Here is a 27,714-nt window from a genome sequence, read left to right on the forward strand (position 1 = left end):
GCTTGCCCCTAGAAAGTCTGAGGGGCTTGGTGCAGGGAAGGAGCTCGAAGCTCCATGCTCCTTCCTACTCAAGGACATCATAGCCAGTGGCTGTCCCATCAGAGTCAGGGGAACCGGGAGTGAAAGCAAGTCTCTGGCCACTGCAAAAGCCCTCCCGGGTTGATGGAACCACTAGACTGCTGGTGCCACAGTGCCTTATGGGTGTTGGCAGAGGGTCCCGTAGCAGACTCACTCTGAGTGGAGTCAACAGTGCCCCTATAGAACTGGGGGTGGAGGAGTTGGAAGAATGGCCCAATGCAGCTCGCGCTCTGCTGCTTTCCCCATGCTTGTCCTTCTTCTGCATCAGCAAGTGCCCTGTGTTGGTGCGTTGCTTTTTGTGCTTCTTCCATGGCACTGGAGATGGTGAACGGTGCTAGAAAGAGCACAGTACTGGAGGAGTGCTTCGCACTGAGGTCAAAGTGCTTGGTGCAAAATCAGAGTGGGTTGGCTCTGAGGCTGGTCTGAGACCGGCTTCCATTAGGATAGGCTTCAGTCTTATTTCTCTATCTTTTTTGTGTGAGGTCTAAAGTCCCAACAAATCTGGCACTTACCCTCACATGAGTTACTCCCAAGCACTTCACTCACAGGCCTAGATCTGCTGCAAGAGGCACAAGGTTTGAAGCCCAGGGACTGGGGCATGCCCAGGCCCTGGGGTGAAGAGTCCCTCAATGATAGGGACTATCTATTTACACTAATGCTAACTACAATATCTATATACACTAAAACTATACTTAAACTAACAAACTATGAATCAGAGTCCACTGAGAAGAAGCCTTGCCGAAGCAAGAAGGGTCATTCCAGCAACCGTCACGGGAGGTAAGAAGGGTCTGAGAGGGTGCCTGGCCAGCGGCGCCCCTTATACCGGCGCAAGAGCCAGCCCCACGAATACCACCGAGGGAAAAATCTCTGGCAACAGTGCACGTGGCAGGCACACACCTAATGTGGAATGGACATGAGCAAGCACTCGAAGCAGAACCACAGATAAATGAAGTAAACAATTCTTTGTAACAGCTACCTTTAAGTAATGAGCAGATTGTCTCTTTTACTGACCTCAGGATAGACAACGGCCTTACAGACCCTAATGATAAAATTAAGTACTCCGGTTTGCTTCCCCTCCACCTCCCCACCTACTTTATATAAAGATTCACTAATGACTCACGAAAAACTTTGGCATTCTAAACAATGCTATATATGTCTTATTTTCCGTGGGTCATTTGTACATGTGCACGAAAAACCAGGTGCAGCTTGCAGGCTTTTGGCAAATTCTCATGGCAGCCCTCACTGCTGCAAAGTTTGTGCATGACTGACTTGGGGTACTGAACATGATACACCTATATGAAGTATTTAATACACAATCTCACCTTTTCTGAAAAAAGCACAAATATATGTAAATGAACAAACCTATGTGCAGCAAAGACTTGTCTGTAGTGTTCCATTTTTATACTTCAGTTTGGATAAAAAACAATAAAAAGGCACCTCACATCACTAAAGCTGCTACTGTTTTACTGTTCTAAAGAAAAGTAGCATCTTAGACACAAAGAAGTAAGTTAAGACAGCAAAACTTTCATCTGGGCTGACAATTTCTATATCAAGTTTCAGCACAAGACAATTCAAAACAGGCAAGTCAAATTCTGGAAAAATAAAAAAGTTAGGGTTTATTATGGAAATGCTGGCAGAGCTTTCATTATAATGATACTTGGTGAGACTATTATATTTTAGAATTGTATATAGCACAGCAAGTATGAGGACTAAGTAAAATGTAAAAATGTCTCTGTAGTTTATAACATAAAGGGAGCTCTATGTGGTTCTATAAAATCTGACCGAAATAAAATGTGATTTGATAGGAAAAGAAACTCAGTGCTGTGGAGGAAGAATAGTCTGGAGATCTGCGTCCTGTTATTACACCAACTCTGCCTCAATTTTACCATCTATAAAATGGAGAAAGTACATGCACGTTATGTGGCTGAAGTCAAGCTTACAAAACAAACACTTTGAGATCCTCTAAAACTAATGGAAGATGCTGCAGAGACGCAAATTATTATAATGAGAAGCAGAACTGAACAGAATGCAACATTAAGAAATCAGCACTTGGCAATATATACTTAAGATCAAAAATAGAAAAAAGTTATATCTTAAAGTATGAAAAATATTAACTTAGTTACGTCTCTCTGACCACCTTACCTCTTTCAGCACTGCCCCACCTTTCCCCTGAATTTTTCTGTCAACCTAGCCATTGCCACACTGGGAATTGGATTACCTAGGTTGACAGAAAAACCTCTTTGTGACTCTGGTAGACTAGGTGACAGCTCATGCCAAGGCCCCTAGGCCTCATTGAACACTCATAAATGCATAGCTGGAAACGAGTCTGGCTCACCTGCATGGTAGCATTATCGAAACAGATATTAGAGTTATAACAATGTGTTTACTGTTTAGACTTTATGGAAAGCTTGTAGGATGCTGCATGTATCAATCCTACTTATAATAGCTGTATCCCATGTTATAAGGTAATGTTTAAATGTTTGCTCTGTAACTATAAAAATGTTTGTTAAGACTGTAAATTCCCCCCAGTCATGGGAGAAGCCTTACCAAGTGTGCAATATTAGTTCACTCCAAGAGGTGTTATCTCCTGCCCAGGAAGGACTACTGAATCCAAATGGGCCATTGTGGAACAAAGACTTTGTTGATTGCTCCCCCCACCCAACCATGAAAAGGTGATATGCAGGCACTCTCATCCCATCAGCTTGGATTCTGAGGTGAGAGGGGATAAAAATTCCTGACAAGAATAACCTCGATCTTTTATGCTGTCTGGACTTTGAGGGGCAAGCATTCCTAAACATAAGCAAGAGATCCCCATGCTTCTTGGCATGGGTCAGCCTTAAAGGACATAGAGAGCTGTTTATTACAGAAGCTTATATTAGCTTTTTAAATCTAAGACTGTAACTCATTTGTGTAAGTTTCCTGTTTTAACCTTGTAAATAGCTCTTATTTCTTTCTTAATTAATAAATCTTTAGTTAGTTTATTACAGAATTGGCTACAGGTGTTGTCTTTGGGTTGAGATCTGAGTACAACTGACCAGGGGTAAGTGTCTGGTCCTTTGGGACTGGGAGTAAACTGAATATTGGGATGATTTTTGGATTGAAGTGACCACCTATCACATAGACCTGGGTGGCAAGATAGACTGGAACGCCCATGGGACTGTCTGTGACTCCACTGTAAGACTGTTACGGTGTGTCTACACAGCAACTAGACACCTGCAGCTGGCCCATGCCAGCTGACTTGGGCTCACAGATCTCAGGCTGCAGGGCTGTTTCACTGCTGTGTAGACTTCTGGGCTCAGGCTAGAGCCCGGGCTCTAGCACCCTGCGAAGGTCACAGAGCTCAGGCTGAGCCAGAAAGTCTGCACAGCAAGGAAGCAGCCCTATAGCCCGAGCTCCGCAAACCCGAGTTGGTTGGCCTGGGCCAGCTGTGGGTTTTTATGTGCTGTGGAGACATACCCTCACAGTGCTTTAGGAGTTCTCACTTGTTACTGGGTGGTGAAATCTAATTATAGAACATACAAACAGTTTGGGGTTTCTGCCTTGAGGTTGGCACTCACGGTCGTGAGCCATTCCAAACAGCAGGACACACTTCCATCCATGTAGGAAGCGTCTGCACTACAGTGCTACAGCAGCATAGCTGGAGCACTGCAGCTGTACCACTATAGCCCCCGTAGCGTAGCCATGGCTTTAGCTTGCTGCCCTTTGTCTTTTTCTCCAGATTTACTTATTCCTTTATACACTACTTGAACCTCTCTTTTAAAATATTATAATTTGTAAGATTTGTTCTCCATGGGTGACTCATTTTTATTTATTTTAACCTGCATTTCTCCTTTCCGTCATCTTAATATTCTCTATTTGTCCCAATTTAGATTGTAAAATTTTCAGGGCAGGGATTGTATTTTTAATCTGTGTAAGAGACCATTAAGGGGTAGTAGTAGTAGTAGTAATAAGAATCATTAGATTATATAAATAATTTGCATTACATGCTCTGGGACCCTACAATACAAAACGTACTATGGACTGCAGAAAATACATAAGAACAGACATACTGAGTCAGACCAAAAGGTCCATCTAACCCAGCATCCTGCTTCCACCAGTGGCCAATGCCAGGTGCCCCAGAGGGAATGAACTGAACAGGTAATCATCAAGTGATCCATCCCATCATCCATTCCCAGCTTCTGGCAAACAGAGGCTAGGGACACGATCCCTATCCATCCTGGCTAATAACCATTGATGGCCCTATCCTCCATGAACTTATCTAGACTTTTTTGAACCCTGTTATAGTCTTGGCCTTCACAACACCCTCTGGCAAGGAGTTCCATGGGTAGACTGTGCGTTGTGTGAAAAAATACTTCCTTTTGTTTGTTTTAAACCTGCTGCCTATTAATTTCAGTTGGTGACCCCTAGTTCTTGTGTTATGAGAAGGAGTAAATAACACTTCCTTATTTACTTTCTCCACACCAGTCATAATTTTATAGACCTCTATCATATCTCCCCGCTTAATTCTCTCTTTTCCAAGCTGAAAAGTCCCAGTCTTATTAATCTCTCCTCATATGGCAGCCATTCCAAACCCCTAGTCAGTTTTGTTGCCCCTTTTCTGAAACTTTTCCAACTCCAATATACTTTTTTTGAAATGGGGCAACCACATCTGCATGCAGTATTCAAGATGTGGGCATACCATGGATTTATATAGAGGCAATCTATTCCTTTCTTAATGATTCCTAACATTCTGTTCACTTTTTTGACTGCCGCTGCACATTGAGTGGATGTTTTCAGAGAACTATATACAATGACTTCACGATCTCTTTCTTGAGTGGTAACAGCCAATTTAGACCCCATCATTTTATATGTATAGAATGCTATATTGCAGTTTGGCAGTGTTTTGGGAAAGCAGTTCACACCTTTTCATGTCCATCTTGCCATCAAGTACAATTCATATAACAAAACTGATATTTTCCCACCCTCTTATCTTTAACATAGCGTTAGAATGAGTCTAGCAAGTCAGGCAGTCTTTCTGCTAGACGTCACACACCCATATAACTAATTTAAAATTCTGTACTTTTTGTGTGGCTCAAATTTAGCAACCCACTAAGCATCTGACTGTCAGATATTATCTTTTTCACTTCTCTTTTTTTTTTATTATTATTTTTTTTAAATAAAAACACATACATACACCCAAGCAGGTCATCTTATGTTAACACAACTATTTGCATCTCTTGCGTGTAATATATATATTAGAGACGGACCCAAACAACAAAGTTCAGATCTGGATTTAAACTTCTTCGAAGTCACAGATTTCATTTGGCCCTTCTCTTTTCATAATAATACAATTAAAGGCCTTGGTAACATGACTATTAGTAACTTTAATGTTGTACAAGTGTGATGGCACTGAAGAATTTTGAAGGGCCTATTATATATATTACTTGTACTGTCCTGGAAAAGGGTAAGAATGAACATAGCATTTCACTTGATGCTATGACAAAACTGAAAGCAATGGATGCTTTAGTAACTAGAATCTAAGTTATGACTAACCAAAAATATTGCATGACTACTGTTAGGTTAATGGAATGCACTGTAAGGGCAATATTTTGATCATCTCTCAACAAAACAATGACTGGTATTTATGTAAAAACAGACTTGAAATAATGTTATAACAGCAGAATGTCAACATGAATAGTAATTTGATAGGCAAAGGTCTGTTGCTTACTATACTAGAGTTTGCTTTGCTTTATTTTTTCCCCTACAATAAGAAACCATTGCTACTATAGCTATTACATTTCACAGTTATGTTGACTTATGTTTATTTCTCAATATTTTTGTAAAGCACTGTCATGGGGTAGGTACAGGTCACAAAAGGTGAGAAGAAGGGAAAAAAACTGTATAGCAGACATGTATAGGTCCCTCGTTCATGACCCTATCAAATGTGGTAGTACAGCCTAGTGGCCAGTGTCAATAAAGCAGCCCTTCCTCCCAGAGCAGCGGGGCCCAATGGCCAGAGTCAATAAGCGCCCTTCTACTCAAGGAAGCGTGATCCAGTGGCCGGAGTCCATAAGCAGCCCTTCCACCAGGGCAACATGGCCTAATGGCCAGAGTTAATAAGTGGCCCTTCCACCGGGACAGCGTGGCCTACTGGCTGGAGTCAATAGAGTAGTCCACCCCTGTGGAATTGTGTGGCCTATTGGCCAGATGGGGAAGTGGGGTGCCACTTACGGGGGTGTGGTGCCCAGGGTAGCGGGACTCGGAGGAGCAGGGAGCGCCCGAGTCCCAGCCCAGGGCCCTGGTGGTGGTGAGGGTGCTCACCACCAAATCAGCAGGGAGGCTCCTGAAACACACTGACGGGTTCCCCAGCTCACTCCCCTGGGCTTCTTCCTACCCTTTCTCCCTCAGCAATGCTCCACGGTTCCCCCAGGTCTCTGAGGTCCTCGAGGGGCATAGCTCCTGCCGGCACGGTCTCTTCTCTGGGCTCATCAGGCAGCCCAAAGTCCGTTTAGAACTCTGCGTGCCGTAGGAAGCTCCCCAGAGAGAGCCTGCAGTCTGCGTCCTCCCCTTTCAGCAGCCTGCCCACACTGAGTTGGGCTGCTTCCTTTTATACTCTGCCTCCAGGCTGACCATGCCCAGTAGAGTTGGAGGGGTGGGCCTTCCTCAGCCTGCAAAGCAGAGTTAACCTTTTCGGAGCTGGTGCAGGGTAGATACACCCCGTCACAAGCACTTTGTTACAATTTGTTCTGTAACAGTGGTTCCTAAACTTTTTTCTGTCAAGGCCACCTTTGGCATCTGACTAAATGTCCCGGACCCTTTCATTTCCGGTACCACCAGAATGCTCCCATCAGCAAGGGAATGTCCCCACCAGCATAACCTCTCATGCACCATGCATGAGAGATCACACTGTGCAGAGGACATTTTGAGAACAAAATGTAGTCCTCCGTACAGCAAAAGTGCCGGAACACTGTTCTGGCCTTGGCTCAAAGGATGGACCCTCGCATAACCCACGGCGGACACCTCGGGGTCTGGGAATCACTGTTCTATAAAATTATATTTATATAAATAAAAGTCTGGCATTACTGAGGAGTATTACAAATAAATTCACTAGTAATAATAATATTTATTTTATTATGATAGCACCTAGGAGCCCCAGTCATGGTCCAGGATCCCACTGTGCTAGGCACTGTACAAACAAACACCAGAAAGATAGTCCCTACCCCAAAAATCTTACAATCTAATGAAGAAAGAAGAGACATCAGAAAGCTGCAGACAAACAGGAATGCTTGGTAATTGGCTACTCTGAACCGTGGCATGGCAGAGGAGTAGCTTTTTCATCCCATAAAGCCCAGTCATTTTTGTTCTTTATCAGATTGTGTAGAACGTAACCAATGTTATCTGTTACATTCACGGACTGCCTCCAGTACTTTTGTCCACCTGTTTACATAGAAGCGGTACAGTAGTTGGGGTTTGTCACACCAAATATGCAGGAGCTAGAAGAAGATCATTGATGGTCAAGGTAAATTTTGCCCTGAGGAGATGTGTGAAGGATGTCCAACAAAGAGTGTTGGTCTCCTGTATCTCCTCCAATGCAATATGTAGAGTCTCTCTCCTAGGCGCCTCATAAGGTGCTGAAAGGCCTTGAATCAGCTCCATAAGAAGATAGGGGGAGCCATGACAGCCTCATCTGATGAAGAGGAAGATTTGTGGGAAGGCTCCTTTACTCAGGAGGCTCTTTCGCCCCTGTAATGTCTGCTGTGTAGAAAGACTAGAGGGCGGCAGTTGTGACTCTTGACCTGCCCTCTTATGAGATGGACCCTGTAGAACTGGTCACCATAAGTGGCCTAGGGGTTTCAATAAGCTCACTTCGGTGGGTTGTAAGGGAAAGGGGCAGGACCCCAATATTGTCCTTGTCCTGCTAAATGTTTTGTCATCAGAATGTACCCTGAGTGAAGGAGATTGAAAAGGGGTACCCTGTTTGGACACATCTGAATCTGAGGAGGACTCTTCTACTGTGTCAGCTGGTGGGGGGAGGGGGGAGAGAAGGGAAATGGTACTGGTACCAGTGGAAGAGTCAGTAGTAGGAGCCAAAAGGGATCCTGTAATTGTATAGGTACCAGAAGCTGTTGATAAGAAGCTACTGGATGGTGTCGAGTTGATACTGTCCAGAAATATATCTGTGAACCCTCAAAGCATTTATTAGGGACTGGAGGCCATGACGGTACCAGACAGCAAGACATCATTGAAGTTGGTAGCAGAGGGTAACTAGGTTCCAGCAGGTGAGAGGGTAGCGGTGGGGAGTGTCTCTTGGTACCCCTCAGTAACAGTGACTCAGGCTCTTCCAGAGAGGGCACATGGGTCAAAAGACTGTCCAGTACCAGGGACTCTGGGTAGGAAACCCTGGGAATCAGAATATCTAGTGGTACCAGAGACAGTACTGAAGTACAATTGGTAAGTCCTTCATGTGAGATTGCTGGAGGCTGTATCAACAATGATTTAGGCCTAGCTCTGGAGTCCTTGCAGACACACAATCTGATGCCAATGTAGGAATCACTTTAGATAGTTTACCAGATGATTTCTCAGTACATGGCATGGTCTTCTTAGTCAGTACTGTGGTCTCAGTACTGGAGAGGACAGGAGCCTCAGCTGCACCTATAAGGAAGACATGAGACCCAGATCCTGAGACCCAGATCAAGGGAGTGACTTTCCCTTATTCCATTCTGGGGAAGGGGCCTTCTCCTCTTTGCTAATCGTTGGAGAGAGACAATCATTGGAGCTCTCCAAGGATCTGATGTACAGGGGTCTGACTCGGATCCCATGAGTCTCAGCAAGCACTCCATTAACAGAAGTCTGAGCCTGTCCTACCTGAATTTCTTAGATTTGCTCTAAAATCCTGAGCAGATCTTACATTTGGAAGGGATGGGAGACTCCTTGAGAAGCGAAGGCAGCTTGAATGTCCACCACTGCGAGGGAAAGACCTACGGGCAGGTCTGGCAGGTTTTGAAGCCTAGGATCACGGGCATAACCTGCACTTGAGGCAACGGTTCAAATTTCTGAATCAAGCAAAAAAAAAAAAAGAAAGGGGGAACCCTCCTTTTCAAAAGCACAAATTGTGCTAAACCAAAAGTAAAGGAAGAAAAAATTCTAAGAAAATACAGCAGGGGTAGGCAACCTATGGCACATGTGCCAAAGGCGGCACGTGAGCTGATTTTCAGTGGCACTCACACTGCCCAGGTCCTGGCCTCCAGTCCAGGGGGCTCTGCATTTTAATTTAATTTTAAATGAAGCTTCTTAAACATTTTTAAAACCTTATTTACTTTACATACAACAATAGTTTAGTTATATATTATAGACTTATAGAAAGAGACCTTCTCAAAACATTAAAATGTATTACTGGCACGCGAAACCTTAAATCAGAGTGAATAAATGAAGACTCGGGCACACCACTTCTGAAAGATTGCCGACCCCTGAAATACAGAAATTTTAGCGAGAGGTGTAGCAAGCCACGGGCTAGCTAGAGGACACCATAATGCTCTGTCTCAAGCTGCCGGCAGCTGAGACAGAACTGGACTGGTGGCAGGTCCATCTCTCCCTATATGCCCTCATACCAGAGTATGAGGGCATCTACGGCACAGGCATAGACTCACAGACACTGATGATGAAAAATCTCTGACCCTGAGTGCACAGTTGCGCACACATCTTGACCTCTTGATGTGGTACACCCATAGAGACAATACTCTAAGAACAAAGGATTTTCTACACAGCAGCACCATCGTGACAGATAGAACTGCTGCTTCTCAGCCTGGGCATATGGCAAAAGGAGAGAGACACTGTATTTCAGGGTACATCTACACCGCATTTGGGAGCATGCTTCCCAGAACGAGCAGGCAAACACACATGCTAGCTCTGCTCAAGCTAACATAATAAAAATAGCAGCATGGCTCCAGCAGTACAGGTAGCAGCTCAGGTTAGCCAACTGTAGTATAGACATAGCGTAAGACCATCGTCATATGTAAGCAAGACCAGCTAGAAAGAAAAACCATCAGAAATGTGACATGGATAGTCTGAAATACTGAGAAACTTTGGACTCTCTCAGAAGTGGCGAGACCAGACTGCAGGAGTGGGGATGTTACAGAGGTTCTGTTATTTTGCAAAGAGCTGTAAGTCTCTGGTACATTTTCAGAGGAAAATGACTGTGATTAAGGAATTTCTTTGTTAACCCTGTGTTCCTTAGTTTGCTGTCAAGTTGTCCCTGAGTGATCACAGCCTAGGCGGGGCCATGAGGGAGAGTGTTTAAACAACTTTGGGGGTGGACCTTTGGAAGTCAGGGTCTGGGGTGGCTGAACTGTGAAGTCCCAGGTCCCCAGGACAGGCTCAGAGAAGAGGTCTGCACCTGGGAGTGTGCCTTACAGACATAGAGCTCAAAATAGTGACTAGAAACTGCCCAGACCCAGTTGGCTTGGAAGCACCTGGGGCCCTGTAATTAGATCCACTTGCAACATACAGGTGACATTACAGAGGGATAGTGGGCCAGGTTGTAACACAGATCACATTGTTCTGTTCTTGGTTCTGTTACATACTATGTATGAGACCCTTGGACAACCTATCTGTGTGTCCCCTATTTAAAATGGGTTTAACATTAGTTTCCCTACTTCAAAGGGTTGTTGTGAGGCTTGATGTTTACAAAGAATTTTGGAATGTGAGAGTGTAAGATGCTATACACAGTAAGTGCTAAGTATTATTAGGTTTCTCCAAATAACAAAATCTATTTTACAAAAATAAGAATTGCATATCCGTGAACCTTAGAGGTTCCAAAAAATGGGGAGGGGGGGGGGGGGAAGAGACAGAAGGTGATTAAGTACCATCAATACTGTTGTCCAGCTCCATCAACACATGATGAATTTGCACCCTAGACCTTTTGATGCCTCACTGCAATTTCTGAAGCACTGAACAGGTCCTAGAGAACAAGTTTATTTGTATATAAAAAAAGAAATAAGAGCTTGTTAAACGTACTTAATGGTGCAAAGCTATACACCGGAATGCATAAGTAGGTTTTATACTCTGAAACTGATAAAGAACATTAAACAGTATTACCTATTTTTAATGGGAAAGCCTATGAACTTTTTCTACTTTATGCCATAAACTGCATTAGCAGTCTCAGAGCTGGCTGACTTAATTATCTCAGAAACTTTACTTAATATTTTATCTCCTTGTCTGAATGTCTGGGAGCTCCTTAAACTCAATATATTATACTATAAACCTCGATTAAGAGAGTAATTTGGATTGTTTATCTGTAGCTGAAGGGGGAAAATGAGCTATTTCTTGAGGACCTGCTTTAAACTACCAAGAGATTAATTGTGAATATAAACTACTAGAAGAATTTTGATCTCCTGCAAAGGATCAAACCTCAAACTAAAAAATAATCCTGTTGAACAACAGTTAATGGCTGGAACTGATCAGTGACAGATTAAGAGAATTCAGGTCCTAGAGGGAGAGATTTAAGAGCCCCTAAACAACACAATATAATTTCCAATGTATGATGGAACACTACTATATTTAATAATAATATGGAATGTCGGGTTCCTCTCTAATTTAGGTGCCCTGACCACAGCTCTATCAGCCCTACAGTTAAACTGATCTCAAGACTGACTAGTAATTATGTGAGTAGGAAAATGTATAACCTTTTAAATGTATTAAAATAGCATGTGTCAAGGTGGATAATTTACTAAAAACTACCTGTGCACTGGAATCTACTGATGCTTCCTGTAATCTATGAGTTTCTTACTTCCTGGAAAGGAAGTCAACAATTTCTTTTTATGGAGGATTAATGGGTGCCTAGTCCATACACACACAAAAATTCTTGCCAAAAAACAAAAACCACTAGCAGTTTAAACCTGCTTCATTCAAAAGCGAAATTCCACTGTCTGGGAAATCCCTAATGCCCCCATAGTCAGGGAACTATGTCTGATTCCTACTGAAGGATCTGCTGGAGTGCAACTGCTTCTTTAGTTGCTAGGTAACAACCAACTCATTATATGCCATTATCAGCACCCTGGAAAAGGAAACTGGCATCTGCTTCCCATTTGGAGATACCAGTGATTGAAATAATAGCAATGCTCTGACTGCCAAAAATCCTTGGTCTCCCAGGGACTGGTTTGTGAATAAAGCAGGTGCTGACTTGAGCATCATCTCTGAAGGTTATGTCGCTTTTGTGATCTTGACCAACACAGCATGCCAGGGGGATGGAGTTGCCGGTCCCAGTCATTGACACATTATTAATGCAGAAAAATATCCTCCCCCTAAATTATGGCTTATCTGATTGGTGAGATGTTAACCACAAAGACCTATTGTGAAGCCTGTACTAGAAACAGAAGGGAAATCAACAGCACTAGGATGGGAACAGGCTGGGAATGAAATGATTTGGAGGAACTTGCTGAGGTCAAGCAGAACTCTTGCAGTCGCCTAGCTGTATTTTTTAAATCCCTGAAATAGATGTCAACAGTGAGCAATGTGGGCCACTATGCAAAAGTCTAAACATGTAGCCTTAATGCATTTCTTTTAGTTCATTAGTACATCACAGTTCCATTCATACTGAGAAGGGAAAATAGGTCTGTCAAGAAACAAAAAAGCCACCCAGCTTCCGAATGCCAAAACCAGAAAATGAATACATTAACTAATGATGTATTTACATCACACAGAGACAAGAGCTAATGATTTTCATATAGTACACACATGAGTACCCTATCAAAACACTCTGGGTGGTAGGTAAATAAACCAATATGTAAAGAAAGTAGGTCCTAAAGACATGCATGGTTCCTTGTATTCATATTCAAAATATCTACATCTGATTTAGTCAAATCTGAAAACAACACAAAAAGAATAAGGAAAGATATAAACAGTGGAGATGAATACTTTAAGCATGCATGGCCCCTAGCACAGCCTTGTCTGAGGAGCATACTGAAATGCAGAAAGTTTTACTTTTCATCTTTCCTAATGCTTAGGTTCAAGTCTCTAACCCTCAATGGGGTTGAAAGCCCACCATAGTTAAGTAGAAGATACCCATTTTTAAATTCTTCAATAAATAAACTCAATGTATAGGAACCAAAATGAAGGGAATACCCAGAGATTTTAATTCTTAACACAAATAAAGTCTCAGCTCCTAACATCCATTCAAGAAAATTATGAGCAGTGCCACTGACGACACTGATATCATTAGGACTACTCACAAGCTTAAAGTTAGGCATATGTTTAAGTATCTGACTGAAGCAGCATCATGCTGAACGCTGCTCCTACACTGGACTATTGTTCACAAGTGTCCATTTCCACATTAGTGATATGCTTATTTTATTTATGCACATTCCTTGTCATTGGTGTATTAATCCTGCAACTTTCAACTGGACATAAAGTAATAGATTTTCTAACAGTTAAGCACAACTCCCACCAAGTTTCAATGGGAGTTAAGTGCCATTTTAGTCTTTGAAATTTCCCCTGAAGTGACTGATATTAAGAAGAAAATAAATTACTATAAAGCATATTTTCCCTTTTGCTCAGACGCTTATGAATAACCGTACCTGAAAGGAAGTGCAAAACACTAAATCATGGAAAACACACATTTGACACATTGTTAATGTGCAAAACACATTCAAACATTGCACACTAAGGGCATTTCTTTCAATAAATTGCTCAACTTGGAGTTCAGCCTTCAATAGGGGTGCTTTTTTCTATCAAGCAAACAACATTTTAGGTAACGCCTTACCTGCCTCAACAATTTCTCTATAGCTGACATTACCATGAGTCCTCTCCACACAACCGGTGCAGTCTCTTCTACCAAGAAACCCATTGACATACTGAAACAGTAAAGCAAAAATTTATCTTTCAAACATGATTCAAAACAAAATTATCTGAAATAAATCTATAAAGTAGCTTGATTTAAAATAAAACATATGCTCACCATGCAATGCCATAGTTCTTAAGGGGTCTCATTAAGTTTTCTAAAATAGAAACAAAATTATTTGATTTTTTTAAAAACTAAGCAATTACTTTATATTCATAAATACATACTTCCTCATCTATTCTTACTGAGGTAGTTTTTCACCCAAATCAGCAGTAGGAGTTGCCTCAGTGCCTTCTGTATTTTATCCATCTAGCCACATTTTCAAAGTAGCATTCTGCATGATGGTGAGTTTTCAGGCCCATCCCTTTCTTAGGAACTTAGGCCAGGTCTACACTACAAACTTACATCAGTATAACAGCATCGCTCACAGGTGTGAAAAATCCACACTTCTGATCAACCTACCTAACTCCCGGCGTAGATAGCGCTATATTGACGGGGGAGCTTGTCCCATTGACATAGCTACCACCTCTTGCAGACGTGGATTAACTCTCCCGTCTGCTTGGTAGGATCTTCACTAAAGCACTACAGAAGCACAGCTTTTTAAGTGTAGATCTGCCCTCAATCTCTACTAGCTCAGGCTTCAACCTTCAGATATATGTCTATTAGAGGGCATCAATACAAACTCAACAATGCCTTCTTTGACATCCTATGCAAAAAGAGAAATCAAGCTCTCTCGAGTGGTTTGCCCAGCATACCATGTGATCAATCATTTATACCTTATGTATTTCCTTTGTTAGCCTTCTACCAAAACCCGTAGGACTCATTTATCACAAGCTGTATATGGTGAGGACAGCAGGTCTATCTTATAATGAATAGTTAAGATGAATATAACCGATGAATGTAACACCCTGGTTTGACCCAGAGGCCCCTTGCCAATGGTTCCTCCCTGTTCTTTTCAAACAACTCTCATCTCAGATCTGACAACACCAAACATATCTTAGAGTATTTATTCACAGGGGTAACATGTAAGGTATCTACAGAAAGCTCATAACTTTTCAAGACTCAATCATTCTGATATGTGCATACAAGTAATATTTATGGAACAATTTAACTACATTGAAAGTATGTTTTCACGTATTATTCCACCGTGGAATAATACGTGATGGCCAACTGGAGCAGGCGGGAGTTGTCACTCCTCCCTGCTTAGTTGGGTATGTAATGCAAGTCTCAAGTGTCTAGCCTTGCTCCATCCCAAGACTAGCAATGGTAAACCATCAGAGACAACTGCAAACAATCAAAACTTCTTGGAGGTAAAAAGGAACATTATTACACACAGGATCTCCCTGTCTATGAAGTCACGCAAAAGACTGTTTCAGTGTAATACAGAGTGAGGAGAGAAAACACCTGGTGGAAAGGGAGTGTTTTTCATGAAAGTTTGGATCCTGGTTTAAGTGAAGCCAGCCAGTTCTGCAACAGACTGAACTTTGGGAATGAAAACCTACTTTATTAGAAGAGAAAGGTAACTATTAATAAATGTAGGGCCTAGTTCCCATTTTATGATTTTATTTTGTACTGTAACCATTTGTTTCTACCACTCTCTCTTGTTTTTTTGTTGAATCTCTATTCTTTCTTAAATAAACTCTCTCTTGTTTTATTACAAGTGCTGTGTGTTATACAGGAGTGGTGGTTTAAGGTAAAACTGAAGTACACTGCTCCTTTGCGGGCAGAGAATCTGGGATTTCTGTGAATATTAGCATCAGGGGCTGGACATCACAGGGTAATGCTTCAAAGGTGACTCAGGTAGGTACAAGGGTGCATCTCTTGTTAACCTGTAAGGCAAAGACAGGGCTGTCATTGCCCAGAGAAGAGTGCCTGAGTGGCTAACAGGTTGGTGGAGTTAGAAAGCTAAAACCCAACCAATATGTGCAAGGCTCTCTCTCGCTAGAGGCAGTCATTCCCAGTCTCTATTTAAGCCTAAATTGATAGCATCTAGTTTGCATATTAATTCAAGTTCAGCAGTGTCTCGTTGGAGTCTGCTTTTGAAGCTTTTCTGTTGCAAAATTGCCACCTTTAAATCTGTTACTGAGTGGCCAGAGAGGTTGAAATGTTCTCCTACTGATTTTTGAATGTTATGATTCCCAATGTCAGATTTGTGTCCATTTATTCTTTTGCGTAGAGACTGTCCGGTTTGGCCAATGTACATGGCAGAGGGACATTGCTGGCACCATGATGGCATATATCACATTGGTAGATGTGCAGGTGAACGAGCCGCTGATGTGATTAGATCCTATGATGGTGTCACTTGAATAGATATGTGGACAGAGTTGGCATCGGGCTTTGTTCCAAAGATAGGTTCCTGGGTTAGTGTTTTTGTTCTGTGCTGTGTGGTTGCTGGTGAGTATTTGCTGGTTGGGTGGCTGTCTGTAAGCAAGGAGACAGACTTCATAAAGAAATTATGAAATGTTAATTTTCTGAAATAATTGGGCTCATTTTGACATTTCATTTTATTATTTTTTTCCATTAGAAAATAGTAACAAATCATCAACTCAAATCACCAAAAACACAGAAAAGCTTAAAAAGAAGTTTACAATTCCTCCACAGCCCTTCCACTTTACAACACAGCTCTTTTCTTCATCAACTCCTATTACATTAATTTTCTGGGGGTAAAAAGCAAATTAATTCAGAATGCATCAATTCAATTTTAAAGAGAGTTAAAAGCAGAAAAACAGCTGCTTGCTGTAAGATTATGATACAAAAGTAGGTCTGGCATAAGTAGGGAAAATATGCTGAATTTGATCATGTATTAGTCAACTACATTTCAAAGTAGTGTTAATGTATGGTTTTGTACTAAAAGCACAAGATAAGTGAGTTGTCTGAAGCCACTACCTTCCATCAAGGATGCCTTCCCTCCAATCATCAAATTGGATCCAAAGCCTTTTTCTACCTGTAGCTGTCCAGAAGACAGAGTGTTATTCCATTAAACTGATTTGGCTACAGTGAACCACAAATTAGGGACCACTGTGATTTATTATTTAATTCACTGTATCTAAGAGGAATGAAGCTGACAACTCTGAAAAACTTCCACTTGATTCAAGATGCAGCATCCTACCTACTCAGCAGCAGATCACTCCTACATTCGGCTCTCTGCATAGCTCTATGTGCAGCACACAATCAAATTCAAGGTTTTTGTCCAAATATTCAAAAGCCATTTACTGGATTAGTCCATGTTACCTGAAGAACTGACTACCTCCCTCTATACAATTATAGCTGCCCCAGTCAGCTAGTGCACTAGAAAGGTCAACAACAACAGTGAGAATTGTGAGGATAGTGGATAGAGCTTACCTACAACTGGACTGCAATTCTGAAACTAACTTCTATAACACATCAGACATCCCCACCTTCAGAACAAAATGCAAAGCTCACTTATTTAACTTAGCTCTCTCAGAGCATATAAATTCATTAATACACAAAGATAAAACTGATAGAAGAAAAGGAAACTGGAGATAAAGGTCCTGTCAAAAATATATTTTAACAGTTGTAATGCCCTGAAATACCTTGGTGATAAGCATGGTATGAAAATGAAAGTAGGTAACCTGAGTTTTATTTCCAACTCTACCAAAAATTATTTTTTTAGATTAATTGAATGCGTTAGTTCTTTTTGTGCCACTTTAAGCAAGTCAGTCTTTATAGCCCAGATTCTCCAATTGTAAAGTGGCTATATTACATGCTTCACAGGGATGCTGTGAGGTTTAGAGAAACACTATGAACCTAAAAAAAAATTTAGGCAGGTGTCATTTTTACTTCTTTATTGTTAATTTTAACCCCTATAATCATTAAAGAAAACCCATATTTTCTCTATTTTCCTATTTGTTTATGTACTCAATAACACTTCAGATCTATTAAACTTCACCGTTTCTCCTGGAATCAGTAGATTTTACTGTATGTGGGACGGTTTCATAAAAGAACCAGGCAAGAAAATCATGTTAAAAATAGGAAAGTGTGACTGTAAGATGACAAAAATTAGCAGAAAGAGTCAGGAATACATGTAGTATTTAAAACTATTTTTAAAAATTAATTTTTAAATTGGCTAGATTTTAAGTTGTCTATGATGTTTTAATATCTCTATTCTACTGAGAAAAGTGACTCTAAAAATGGCATTCTGGATTTTCATATTTATTGCCTATCAATTTATTCTAGGTCAAATATGTTCAGCTTACAAACAGAAACACAAGTACACATGCAAACATATTTATGACTGCCATTGTTAAAAACTCTACCTGGAAGCTCAGAGTTAATCTGGTTTCTTCCTTTATTACGGTGGATGATGCATAAATTATGCAGACTAAATTATTCTCCAATTTGCACTTGTGCAACCTAATTGTTTTCAGTGAGGTTGTACAGATGTAACTTATTGGTCCTTGTGATAAATGAGAGGTGGGATAGCTCCCTTTTGTGGACACCCAGCCAGCCAGCTAGCTATAGAATCCCTCTTGGTAGTTGTTCTCTATTTGCTTTACCTGTAAAAGGTTAACAAGCCCACAGGTAAAAGGAAAGGAGTGGGCACCTGACCAAAAGAGCCAATGGGAGGCCTAGAACATTTTAAAATTGGGGGAAAGCTTCCATTTGTCTGTGTGTTGTGGTTCTCCAGGGAAGAGGGGAACAGGGCAGCAATTATGCTGTGAGAAGCTTTAAGCCAGGTATGAAAAACCATCAGATCATACCTAGAGATTACTTATCTGAAACCCCAGATATGTAAGTAAATTAGGGAATGTCTAGGAAGACACAATTAGGTTTATTTCTGTTTACTTCTTATTGGCTTGTGGACTCCTCTGTGCTAACCCCAAATGTTTTTGTCTTGCTTGTAACCTGTAAGCTGGACCACAAGAAGGTTATTCTTGATGTTTAATTCGTGCAAGTGGTTATTTTAAATCTAGCAAAAGCCTAAGTTCTAGATGTATTTTCTTTTTGTTTTTAATAAAATTTACCTTTTTTAAGAACAGGATTGGATTTTTGGTGTCCTAAGAGGTTTGTGCATATGTTGTTTAATTAGCTGGGGGCAACAGCTAATTTCCTTTGTTTTCCTTCTCAATTCTTCCCCGGAGGAGGGGGGAAAAGGGCTTGAGGATACCCCACAGGAAGTAATTCCCAAGTGCGCCTTCCTGGGTTCCAAGGAGTTTTGCATTTGGGTGGTGGCAGCATTTACCCACCCAAGGTCAGAGAGAAGCTGTAAGCTTGGCAGTTTAATACCAGCCTGGAGTGGCCAGTATTAATTTTTAGAATCCTTGCGGGCCCCCACCTTCTGCACTCAAAGTGCCAGAGTGGGGAATCAGCCTTGACAGCCCTATAAGTGCAATTTACTAAATAATTCTAGGTACTGACATACTGGCTCAAACTAGTGGTTCATCAAGTCCAAGTTTCTGTTTTTGATGATAGTGGCAAATTCCAGATGCTGCTGAGGAGGGTGTTAGAATCCCTTTAAGAGTTAATTATCGACTAATTTGCCTAAGCCCATCAGTTAGTGATTAATGGTTTATATCCTTTTTTTAATTCTTATCCAGTGTAATTTAATGTTAGACATTAAGCTGGATAATGAGTATAACTTTTTAATATTTTCTGTACTCTTGGACTCCATGGGTATTGTGGTAATGAGTTCCACAAGCTAATTACATTTAACTGAGTAAACTGTAAATGTGTTCCTATTCAGATTTGCTTGAATGGCACCTTGTTCTTGTATTATGAGAAAGTATAAATAAAAGTCTCTTTTCTGTTCTCTGTACCATTATTTTATTCTCCTGATGATACACAAGAAAGAACAAAATGCAGGTTCATCTCTCATAACTGCTGTCACTACACAGCTAACACCAAGACTAGATTAAGGCAATCCAGGGCCCTAGCATACCTCACATGCCCCTCACTCCCAATAATCCCATCCCACCTGCGCAAGAGCCATCTTCTGGGCAGACTGTGGGCTCCCCATCTCTGGACCCCTGCTCCTTGTCTTCAAGCAGGCTGAGTGTCCCGGAGAAGGAAGGACTTAGGCCCTACCCAACTAAGCAGAGGATTCTGCTGGGGGGCATCCATGACAGGATAGTAACACACAGTTCTATGCCAGGATGGTGTTGGTGGGGACAGCACAGTTGGGGTTTCCAGCCTTAACAAATCACTGAGATGAGCAGACAAATTCACCTCTTTCGGATCTAAGATTACAGGCAATCCGCAAGTCAGGAAAAATTCACTGTGACAGTTAAACTTGAAAACATGATCAGAGTGTATCTCCACAACCACAAGGGCTAGAAATAAGCTTGGTTTCTCAGAAATTTTTTTTTAATTACAGATGATATTCTGACACCTTATGACTTCAGGAGCTAGGGTCAGATGAGTAGGCATATAGTGCCAATGCTTTAATACAGCTCTGGTTAACAGACGTAGTTTAAAAAAAAAAAAAAAAAAACCATCACCACCCACCACACACTTATTTTTGTTACAAAAGTAAACAGAAAGAACAGACTTATTGATTAACATGTTGCTATTTTTATACTGTCTCTTTTCAAAGTAGAACCAAACTAACTCATTCATATTTGCGAAGATTTCAAGATATTCAATCAGAAGCTGTTGAAAACATGCAAAGTATTAATAATAATAGCACAAAATTGTTAAAATTAATCTGCAATCTGACAACAGTTTATCCTGCTTTGATATCAAAAGCCAATCACCTTATATACCAAGGATCGGCAACCTTTGGCACGCGGCTCGCCAGGGTAAGCACCTTGGCAGGCCGGGCCGGTTTGTTTACCGGTCGTGTCTGCAGGTTCAGCCGATCACGGTTCCCATTGGCCACTGTTCACCACTCCAAGCCAATGGGGGCTGCGGGAAGCCGCGGCCAGCACATCCCTCGGCCTGCGCCGCTTCCCGCAGACCCCATTGGCCTGGCACTGTGAACCGCGGCCAGTGGGAGCCACGATCGGCCGAACCTGCGAACGCGGCAGGTAAACAAACCGGCCCAGCCTGCCAGGGTGCTTACCCTGGCGTGCCGCGTGCCAAAGGTTGCTGATCCCTGTTATATACTGTCCAAGAGTAAGGCTAGGTCTACACTACAGCGGGGGTCCGACCTAAGATACGCAACTTCAGCTACGTGAATACCGTAGCTGAAGTTGCGTATTTTAGGTCGGCTTACCTAGCGGTGAGGACGCGGGAAAGTCGACCGCTGCCGCGCTGCCGCCGACTCCGCTGCCGCCTCCTGCCGAGGTGGATTTCCGGAGTCGACGGCAGAGCGATCAGGGATCGATTTTACCGCGTCTTCACTAGACGCGGTAAGCCGATCCCCGATAAACCGATTGCTACCCGCCGGATCGGCGGGTAGTGAAGACAAAGCCTCAGTTACAAACACGGCCCAAATCTGAAAGTCATATTACATTTTAGTCCCTTGTACTAACTGAAAGAAAAAACCCAGCTTTAAATCTCAAAAGGGTTGGATAATACTGACTGCTTCTCCGTTATGCTAGAATAATTTGATTAAGCTTTTCAGCCTTCTACTTCATGTAGTCAGCAGCATCAAGAATGAGAGCTTCCAAATCAGCAGTAGAGATAGGAACCGTGAAGCCGGATCTCAGCCAAGCACAGAGCACCACAGCAAGGGCTAATCTTGCAACTAGCTATAGAATTTGATATATTATTTAAAGTGACACTGCCAAATAGATTTTTTTTTTTTTAACATTGACTAATCTTTAAAAAACAATATGATAGCACCCTTTTAATAATATATCCTGATATTTTTAAAATTTCTATTTTAATTGAATGTTAATTTTTCTGCTCCAGGGCTGTTTTTAAAAGGGTTTCAGAACTAAACTGACCAAGAAGTTAAACCCCACCCATCTTCAACCCCCACTGTCTCTGCCTGCACACATTCACCTACTACCCCTTTCAGTTTTAGCTTTGCTACTGCCACTGCCTGACGTACTTCCCTTTGTAAATCCTAAGGCAGTCCAAGCAGTTGCAGTCCCACAAGAGCAATGCATGACAGGAATGCTTCTATACATAAAGTGCTGCCAAATGCACATACTAAACTAACAGAGAAAAATAATTTCCCCCTAATCTTTCTCTTTCAGTAATCTTAAATGTCATTCATAACATCAGCTGAGTACAAAATGTTCAGATACAAGTGTGAGTTTTCAAGTTGACCATATCCCTTTAACAACCACAATGTTCCTATCAGAAAAATATACAGTACTTAATTTACCTAAAATGCTATGCATCTAAAAATAATTAGAACTTTAGTTTCACACAATATACTACAATAGCTAGAAAAATCAGATTATATGAAAAATGTGCACTTGCATAAAAAATGTTAAACTGTTGAGCATGCACAGATTTATCTAAAAGAAATGCCAGCAATTTAAAAGGTTAACACTCAACTATTATCCTGCATCAAACAGTATCAGAGTAAAACAATTTTTAAAAATTGAACAAGTAAATGTTTTGCAACCAATGTAAAAAATCTATCTTCACTCAAGAATTAGAATAGCCATTTCAGGCTAAAAAATTTGTAACTAGGATTGTTTGAAGAAAGCAACAAAGATAGTCATCTCATCTGCTCAGAGGCCAGCCCACCATACCCTTCCTAGATCTCTCTCTCTCTCCTCCCTGCCCAGTGCCTTATTTTGAGACTAAAAAAAAAAAAAAAAATCAAACATTTGACTGAATATTCTATTATTTGTACTGGAGATGAAATTGGGTCAGCTTGAAGAAACTTGGGTCTACTTATTCCTGATGGTTGTATCTTGTAAAATCAAAACTTCAGTTAAAAAAAATTAAGTCTAGTCATTGCAAAAACAGCCTTCTATCTACCGACGTCTGCAGATAGCTTGTAACAACAGTTTCAAGACAGTCGTGAACTTCACGTATTTAAGTATTTATTCTGAAACCTAATGAGGACAATTTAAACGTCAAAATTGTTTAGTAGGTCATTTCTGATTAAAATATGAAAGAAAAGGATTCAATTAAACAGACTGGGACAATCTACAATGAGCAACCTTATATTTTTGGTGTCGTCACTAGGCAGAGTTTGGGTTGTGAATGGAGGTTGGGAAAGTATCACTACTTTTTATTTCCTAATGTGATTTCTGATTTACATCTTTAAAAGATGTTGTCCTGGCCAGTAAATCTAAACACACTATATCAAGCTATAGCCACACTAAATGGATTTTTGTGCTAAACCCATCAGTAGTAATACAGTTAATAACTGCAGCAAAAATGAATTGCAGTCATTAAGTTTCAAAATTAATATATTACTGTAACAGCACACATCTCTTTAGAGCTTTCAGGTAAAATTCTCTGCTGGTGTGAACTGGTACAGCTCCAACCTGGCCCATTATTTCAGCCCATCTGCAGACTTGGGTTTGCGTCAGTTCACATCAAGTAGGTTTTCAGTCTACAGTAAGTTAACCCCTCTGGCTGCCAAGAAAATTAGTTTCTTTTTAAAGTGAAATCTTACATTAAGGAAATAAATGAAAATTCATGGAAAGAGCCTAAATCTGTACAGTGTGGAATTTTCACAGCGCAAATTTGTAGTGACACTAATTGTGGCTGATGCCAGGTTTAGGTCTTTATCAAGTTTGGGGAGGCCGATGATTTTTGACACGCGGCAGATTTTCAGTAGTCTTCCTTTATTGGTGACCCTTGTGAAGAATTGAGCCAGCCAAATACAAGAGCATGCTTTTTTTTTTTTGCCTCAGTCTTCACAGACAAGGTCAGCTCCCAGACTGCTGCACTGGGCAGCGCAGTATAGGGAGTAGTTGAGCAGCCCTCAGTGGTGAAAGAACAGGTTAAGGACTACTTAGAAAAGCTGGACATGCACAACTCCATGGGGCCGGATTTAATGCATCCGAGGGTGCTGAGGGAGTTGGCTGATGTGATTGCAGATCCATTGGCCATTATCTTTGAAAACTCGTGGCAATCAGGGGAGGTCCCAGACGATCGGAAAAAGGCAAATATAGTGCCCATCTTTATAAAAGCAAAGAAGGCGAATCCGGGGAACTACAGCCTCACCTCAGTCCCTGGAAAAATCATGGAGGGGGGCCTCAAGGAACCCATTTTGAAGCACTTGGAGAAGAGGAAGGTGATCAGGAACAGTCAACATGGATTCACCAAGGGCAAGTCATACCTCACCAACCTGATTTCCTTCTATGATGAGATAACTGGCTCTGTGGATATGGGGAAAGTGGTGGACATGATATGTCTTGACTTTAACAAAGCTTCTGATACTGTCTCCCACAGTATTCCTGCCAGCAAGGTAAAGAAGTATGGAGTGGATGAATGGACTATAAGGTGGATAGAAAGCTGGCTAGATCGTCGGGCTCAACGGGTAGCGATCAACAGCTCGATGTCTAATTGGCAGCCAGTATCAAACGGAGTGCCCGAAACGTTGGTCCTGGGGACGTTTTTGTTCAACATCTTCATTAACGATCTGGATGACGGGATGGATTGCACCCTCAGCAAGTTCGCAAATGACACTAAGCTGGGGGGAGAGGTAGATACACTGGAGGGTAGGGATAGGGTCCCGAGTGACCTAGACAAATTGGAGGATTGGGCCAAAAGAAATCTGATGAGGTTCAACAAGAACAAGTGCAGAGTCCTGAACTTAGAACGGAAGAATCCCATGCACTGCTACAGGCTGGGGACTGACTAGCTAAGTGGCAGTTCTGCAGAAAAGGATCTGGGGATTACAATGGACGAGAAGCCAGATATGAGTCAACAGTGTGCCCCTTTTTGCCAAGAAGGGTAATGGCATATTGGGCTGCATAAGTAGGAGCATTGCCAGCAGATCAAGGGAAGTGATTATTCCCCTCTATTCGGCATTGGTGAGGCCACATCTAGAGTATTGTGTCCCGTTTTGGGCCCCCACTACAGAAAGGAAGTGGACAAATTAGAAAGAGTCAAGCAGAGGCAACGAAAATGATTAGGGGACTGGGGCACATGACTTATGAGGAGAGGCTGAGGGAACTGGGATAATTTAGTCTGCAGAAGAGAAGAGTGAGGGGGGATTTGATAGCAGCCTTCAAGTACCTGAAGGGGGATTCCAAAGAGGATGGAAATAGGCTGTTCTCAGTGGTGGCAGATGACAGAACAAGGAGCAATGGTCTCAAGTTGCAGTGGGGGAGGTCTAGGTTGGATATTAGGAAAAACTATTTCACTAGGAGGGTGGTGAAACACTGGAACGGGTTACCTAGGGAGGTAGCGGAATCTCCATCCTTAGAGGATTTTAAGGCCTGGCTTGACAAAGCCCTGGCTGGGATGATTTAGTTGGGGTTGGTCTTGCTTTGAGCAGGGGGTTGGACTAGATGACCTCCTGAGGTCTCTTCCAACCCTAATCTTCTATGCTTCTATGCATGTGGGCCATGGCTAAAGGGTGACTTGTTTACAGTCTATAACAAGGGTGGCCAAACCACAGCTAACGAGCTGCATGTGGCTATTTTACAGTTGAAGTCCTCTCCCGCCCCCCTCCTGCCCGCCCATTCTCCACTTAGCAGACTGGGAGGAAAGAAGCTCAGGGCTTCTACTCTGCAGGGGCTTCTGCCAGAGACAACTGGTACCTGCTGAGTGAGGAGGGGGCACAATTTAAAGGTTTAACCCTCCCCCCCAACAGCTTGAGTCACACACCCCCAGGGCATGCTCCCCTTCTTCTCTTCAGCGGCCCCTCCCCGCAGCTCCCAGGTGTTACTCTGTGTGGAGAGGCAGTGGCAAACAGCTGGGACCTGTAGGAAGGGGCCAAAGCTTTAGCTCCACAGAGAAAGGCAGCAGCAAAAGCAGCTCTCCCTGCAGCTCCTAACTGTTTGCTGCTGCCTCTCCCCAAGGCCACAGCTCCCAGCTTGCCGGCTCCAGCAGCTGCCATGGAGGGGGCCCTGCAGCATGATGTAACCAATCAGGGCCAGCAAACCCTGTCAAAAATCTGGGGGGCTGTGGGCACATGACCTCACATGCCTCCTCCCCCCCATTTATCGCCTCTGGCTTCTGCCCAGTGGGCAACGGGGGTCTCGGGGCTCCAGCCCCATGGGGCGCACCTGCCAGGGCTCCAGCAGGAGGGGGGCTGAAGCCCCGAGCCCTGGCAGGCACGCCCCAGTTCTCAAACTTCTGAAGATTGTCGTATGCGGCTCAGAAAGTTTGGAAATCCCTGGTCTGTAAGTATCTACATGGGAAACCAATATTTAATAATGGGCTCTTTGATCTAGCAGAAAAAGGTACAACACAATCCACTGGCTGGAAGCTGAAGCTAGACAAATTCAGACTAGAAATAAGGTGTAAAATTTTAACTGCGAGAGTAATTAATCATTGGAACAGCTTCCCAAAGGGCGTGGTGGATTCTCCATCACTGACACTTTTTCAATCAATATTGGATGTGTTTTAAAAAAATATATATATATGCTCTAGGAATTATTTTGGGGAAGTTCTATGGTCTGTGTTATACAGCAAGTCAGAGTAGACGTCACATTAGTCCCTTCAGGCCTTGAAATCTAAGGGTACGTCTATACCCAGCCGCTAGTTCGGCGGCTGGCAATCGAACTTCTGGGTTCGACTTATCGCGTCTTGTCTGGACGCGATAAGTCGAACCCGGAAGTGCTCGCCATCGACTGCGGTACTCCAGCTAGACGAGAGGAGTACCGCGGAGTCGACGGGGGAGCCTGCCTGCCGCGTGTGGACCGAGGTAAGATCGAACTAAGGTACTTCGAACTTCAGCTACGTTATTCACGTAGCTGAAGTTGCGTACCTTAGTTCGACTTGGGGGGTTAGTGTAGACCAAGCCTATGAGTCAACCTTCAATTTTTTAAGAAGTAGTTGCAGTCTTTTGCTAGTCTTTATAATGTATTGCTTTATATACAAATAAATAGTCTGGGGCATCACTAAGTGGCAATGAAGTTCTGAAGTACTATAGAAGCAATTAACAGTTCCACTGGAGAAAAATATCTGTCAGTATCTTCATAATAAATTGTATACTTTTTTTTTTTTTTAAATGTGATTTATAGGTATTATGACTATCATGATCATGGCAAAAAAATAAACCCAAAATGCCATTTTGGCAATTTCAGTCACTTTTGCTCTCTGCCAACTAGTGAAAGCGATGGATTTTAAAAAATGAAATTTTGCAGTTCACTAGCCCAGAATGTTAATTTGAGTTTTTGGCTAAATTATTTTGAAGGATGTGAAGCAGCAAGTAACTAGTCATTGTATTTATGTTATAAAGTAGCATCTGTGCACGTGCAACAGCTAGTTTTCATATCCATTCCACACAGATGGGAAATTATCCAATATCTAGTATTCAAGGGTGTATTTCAAACTAACCTTTACACATCTATCTTTTCCTGGGATTCTGCATAATATCCTTATTAGACACTTGCAGGCTTTTCCATTTACCAAGATTTTGCATAGTAATTTAAGGAAAAAAAAAAAAAAAAAAAACCATAATATCTTACATTTATGGAGCATCTCTCATCTCCAGGGACCCTAAAGCATTTTGACAACTGGAAATATACAGAGAGATTCATTTTATTCATCATTTCAATATGGTAACTGCTAGATAGCTTTATCCTACTAGGTGCTAAGCACCTTCAATCCTCCTGGAATGTGTGATTGGGTGACAAAATTGAAATCAATGGGTAATCTGTACCTCACAGGATCAGTCCATATGGGTTCAATGCTGAAGGGTGCTGAGCACTTTGGCCCCAATCCAGCAGGCAAAAAACTCTAAGCACAGGCTTCAAACCCAGTGGCTTCTATAGAATTTACATGCATAATTAAGTTCTTTACTGAATAGGGATGAATTCAGCACATAC

At 42.0% G+C, this 27,714-nt stretch overlaps 1 protein-coding gene across 5 annotated transcripts in view; it reads right to left on the bottom strand.

Moving 5' to 3' along the window:
- The window catches only part of NUBPL (NUBP iron-sulfur cluster assembly factor, mitochondrial), a 158,294-nt gene that overhangs the window by 102,643 nt on the left and 27,937 nt on the right, over window positions 1-27,714 (bottom strand). For 4 of the 5 annotated variants that reach the window (XM_065403508.1, XM_065403506.1, XM_065403510.1 and 1 more), the window contains 2 exons: window positions 14,009-14,048; window positions 13,814-13,904 (listed from right to left, as the gene is read on the bottom strand). In XM_065403508.1, the coding sequence (XP_065259580.1) occupies window positions 13,814-13,904; window positions 14,009-14,048 (131 nt within the window). The remainder of the gene's footprint in view (window positions 1-13,813; window positions 13,905-14,008; window positions 14,049-27,714) is intronic. The other variant, XM_065403507.1, reaches the window with a different exon arrangement.

This window comes from Emys orbicularis, chromosome 4 (genome assembly GCF_028017835.1).
Source record: "Emys orbicularis isolate rEmyOrb1 chromosome 4, rEmyOrb1.hap1, whole genome shotgun sequence".
NCBI lineage: Eukaryota > Metazoa > Chordata > Testudines > Emydidae > Emys > Emys orbicularis.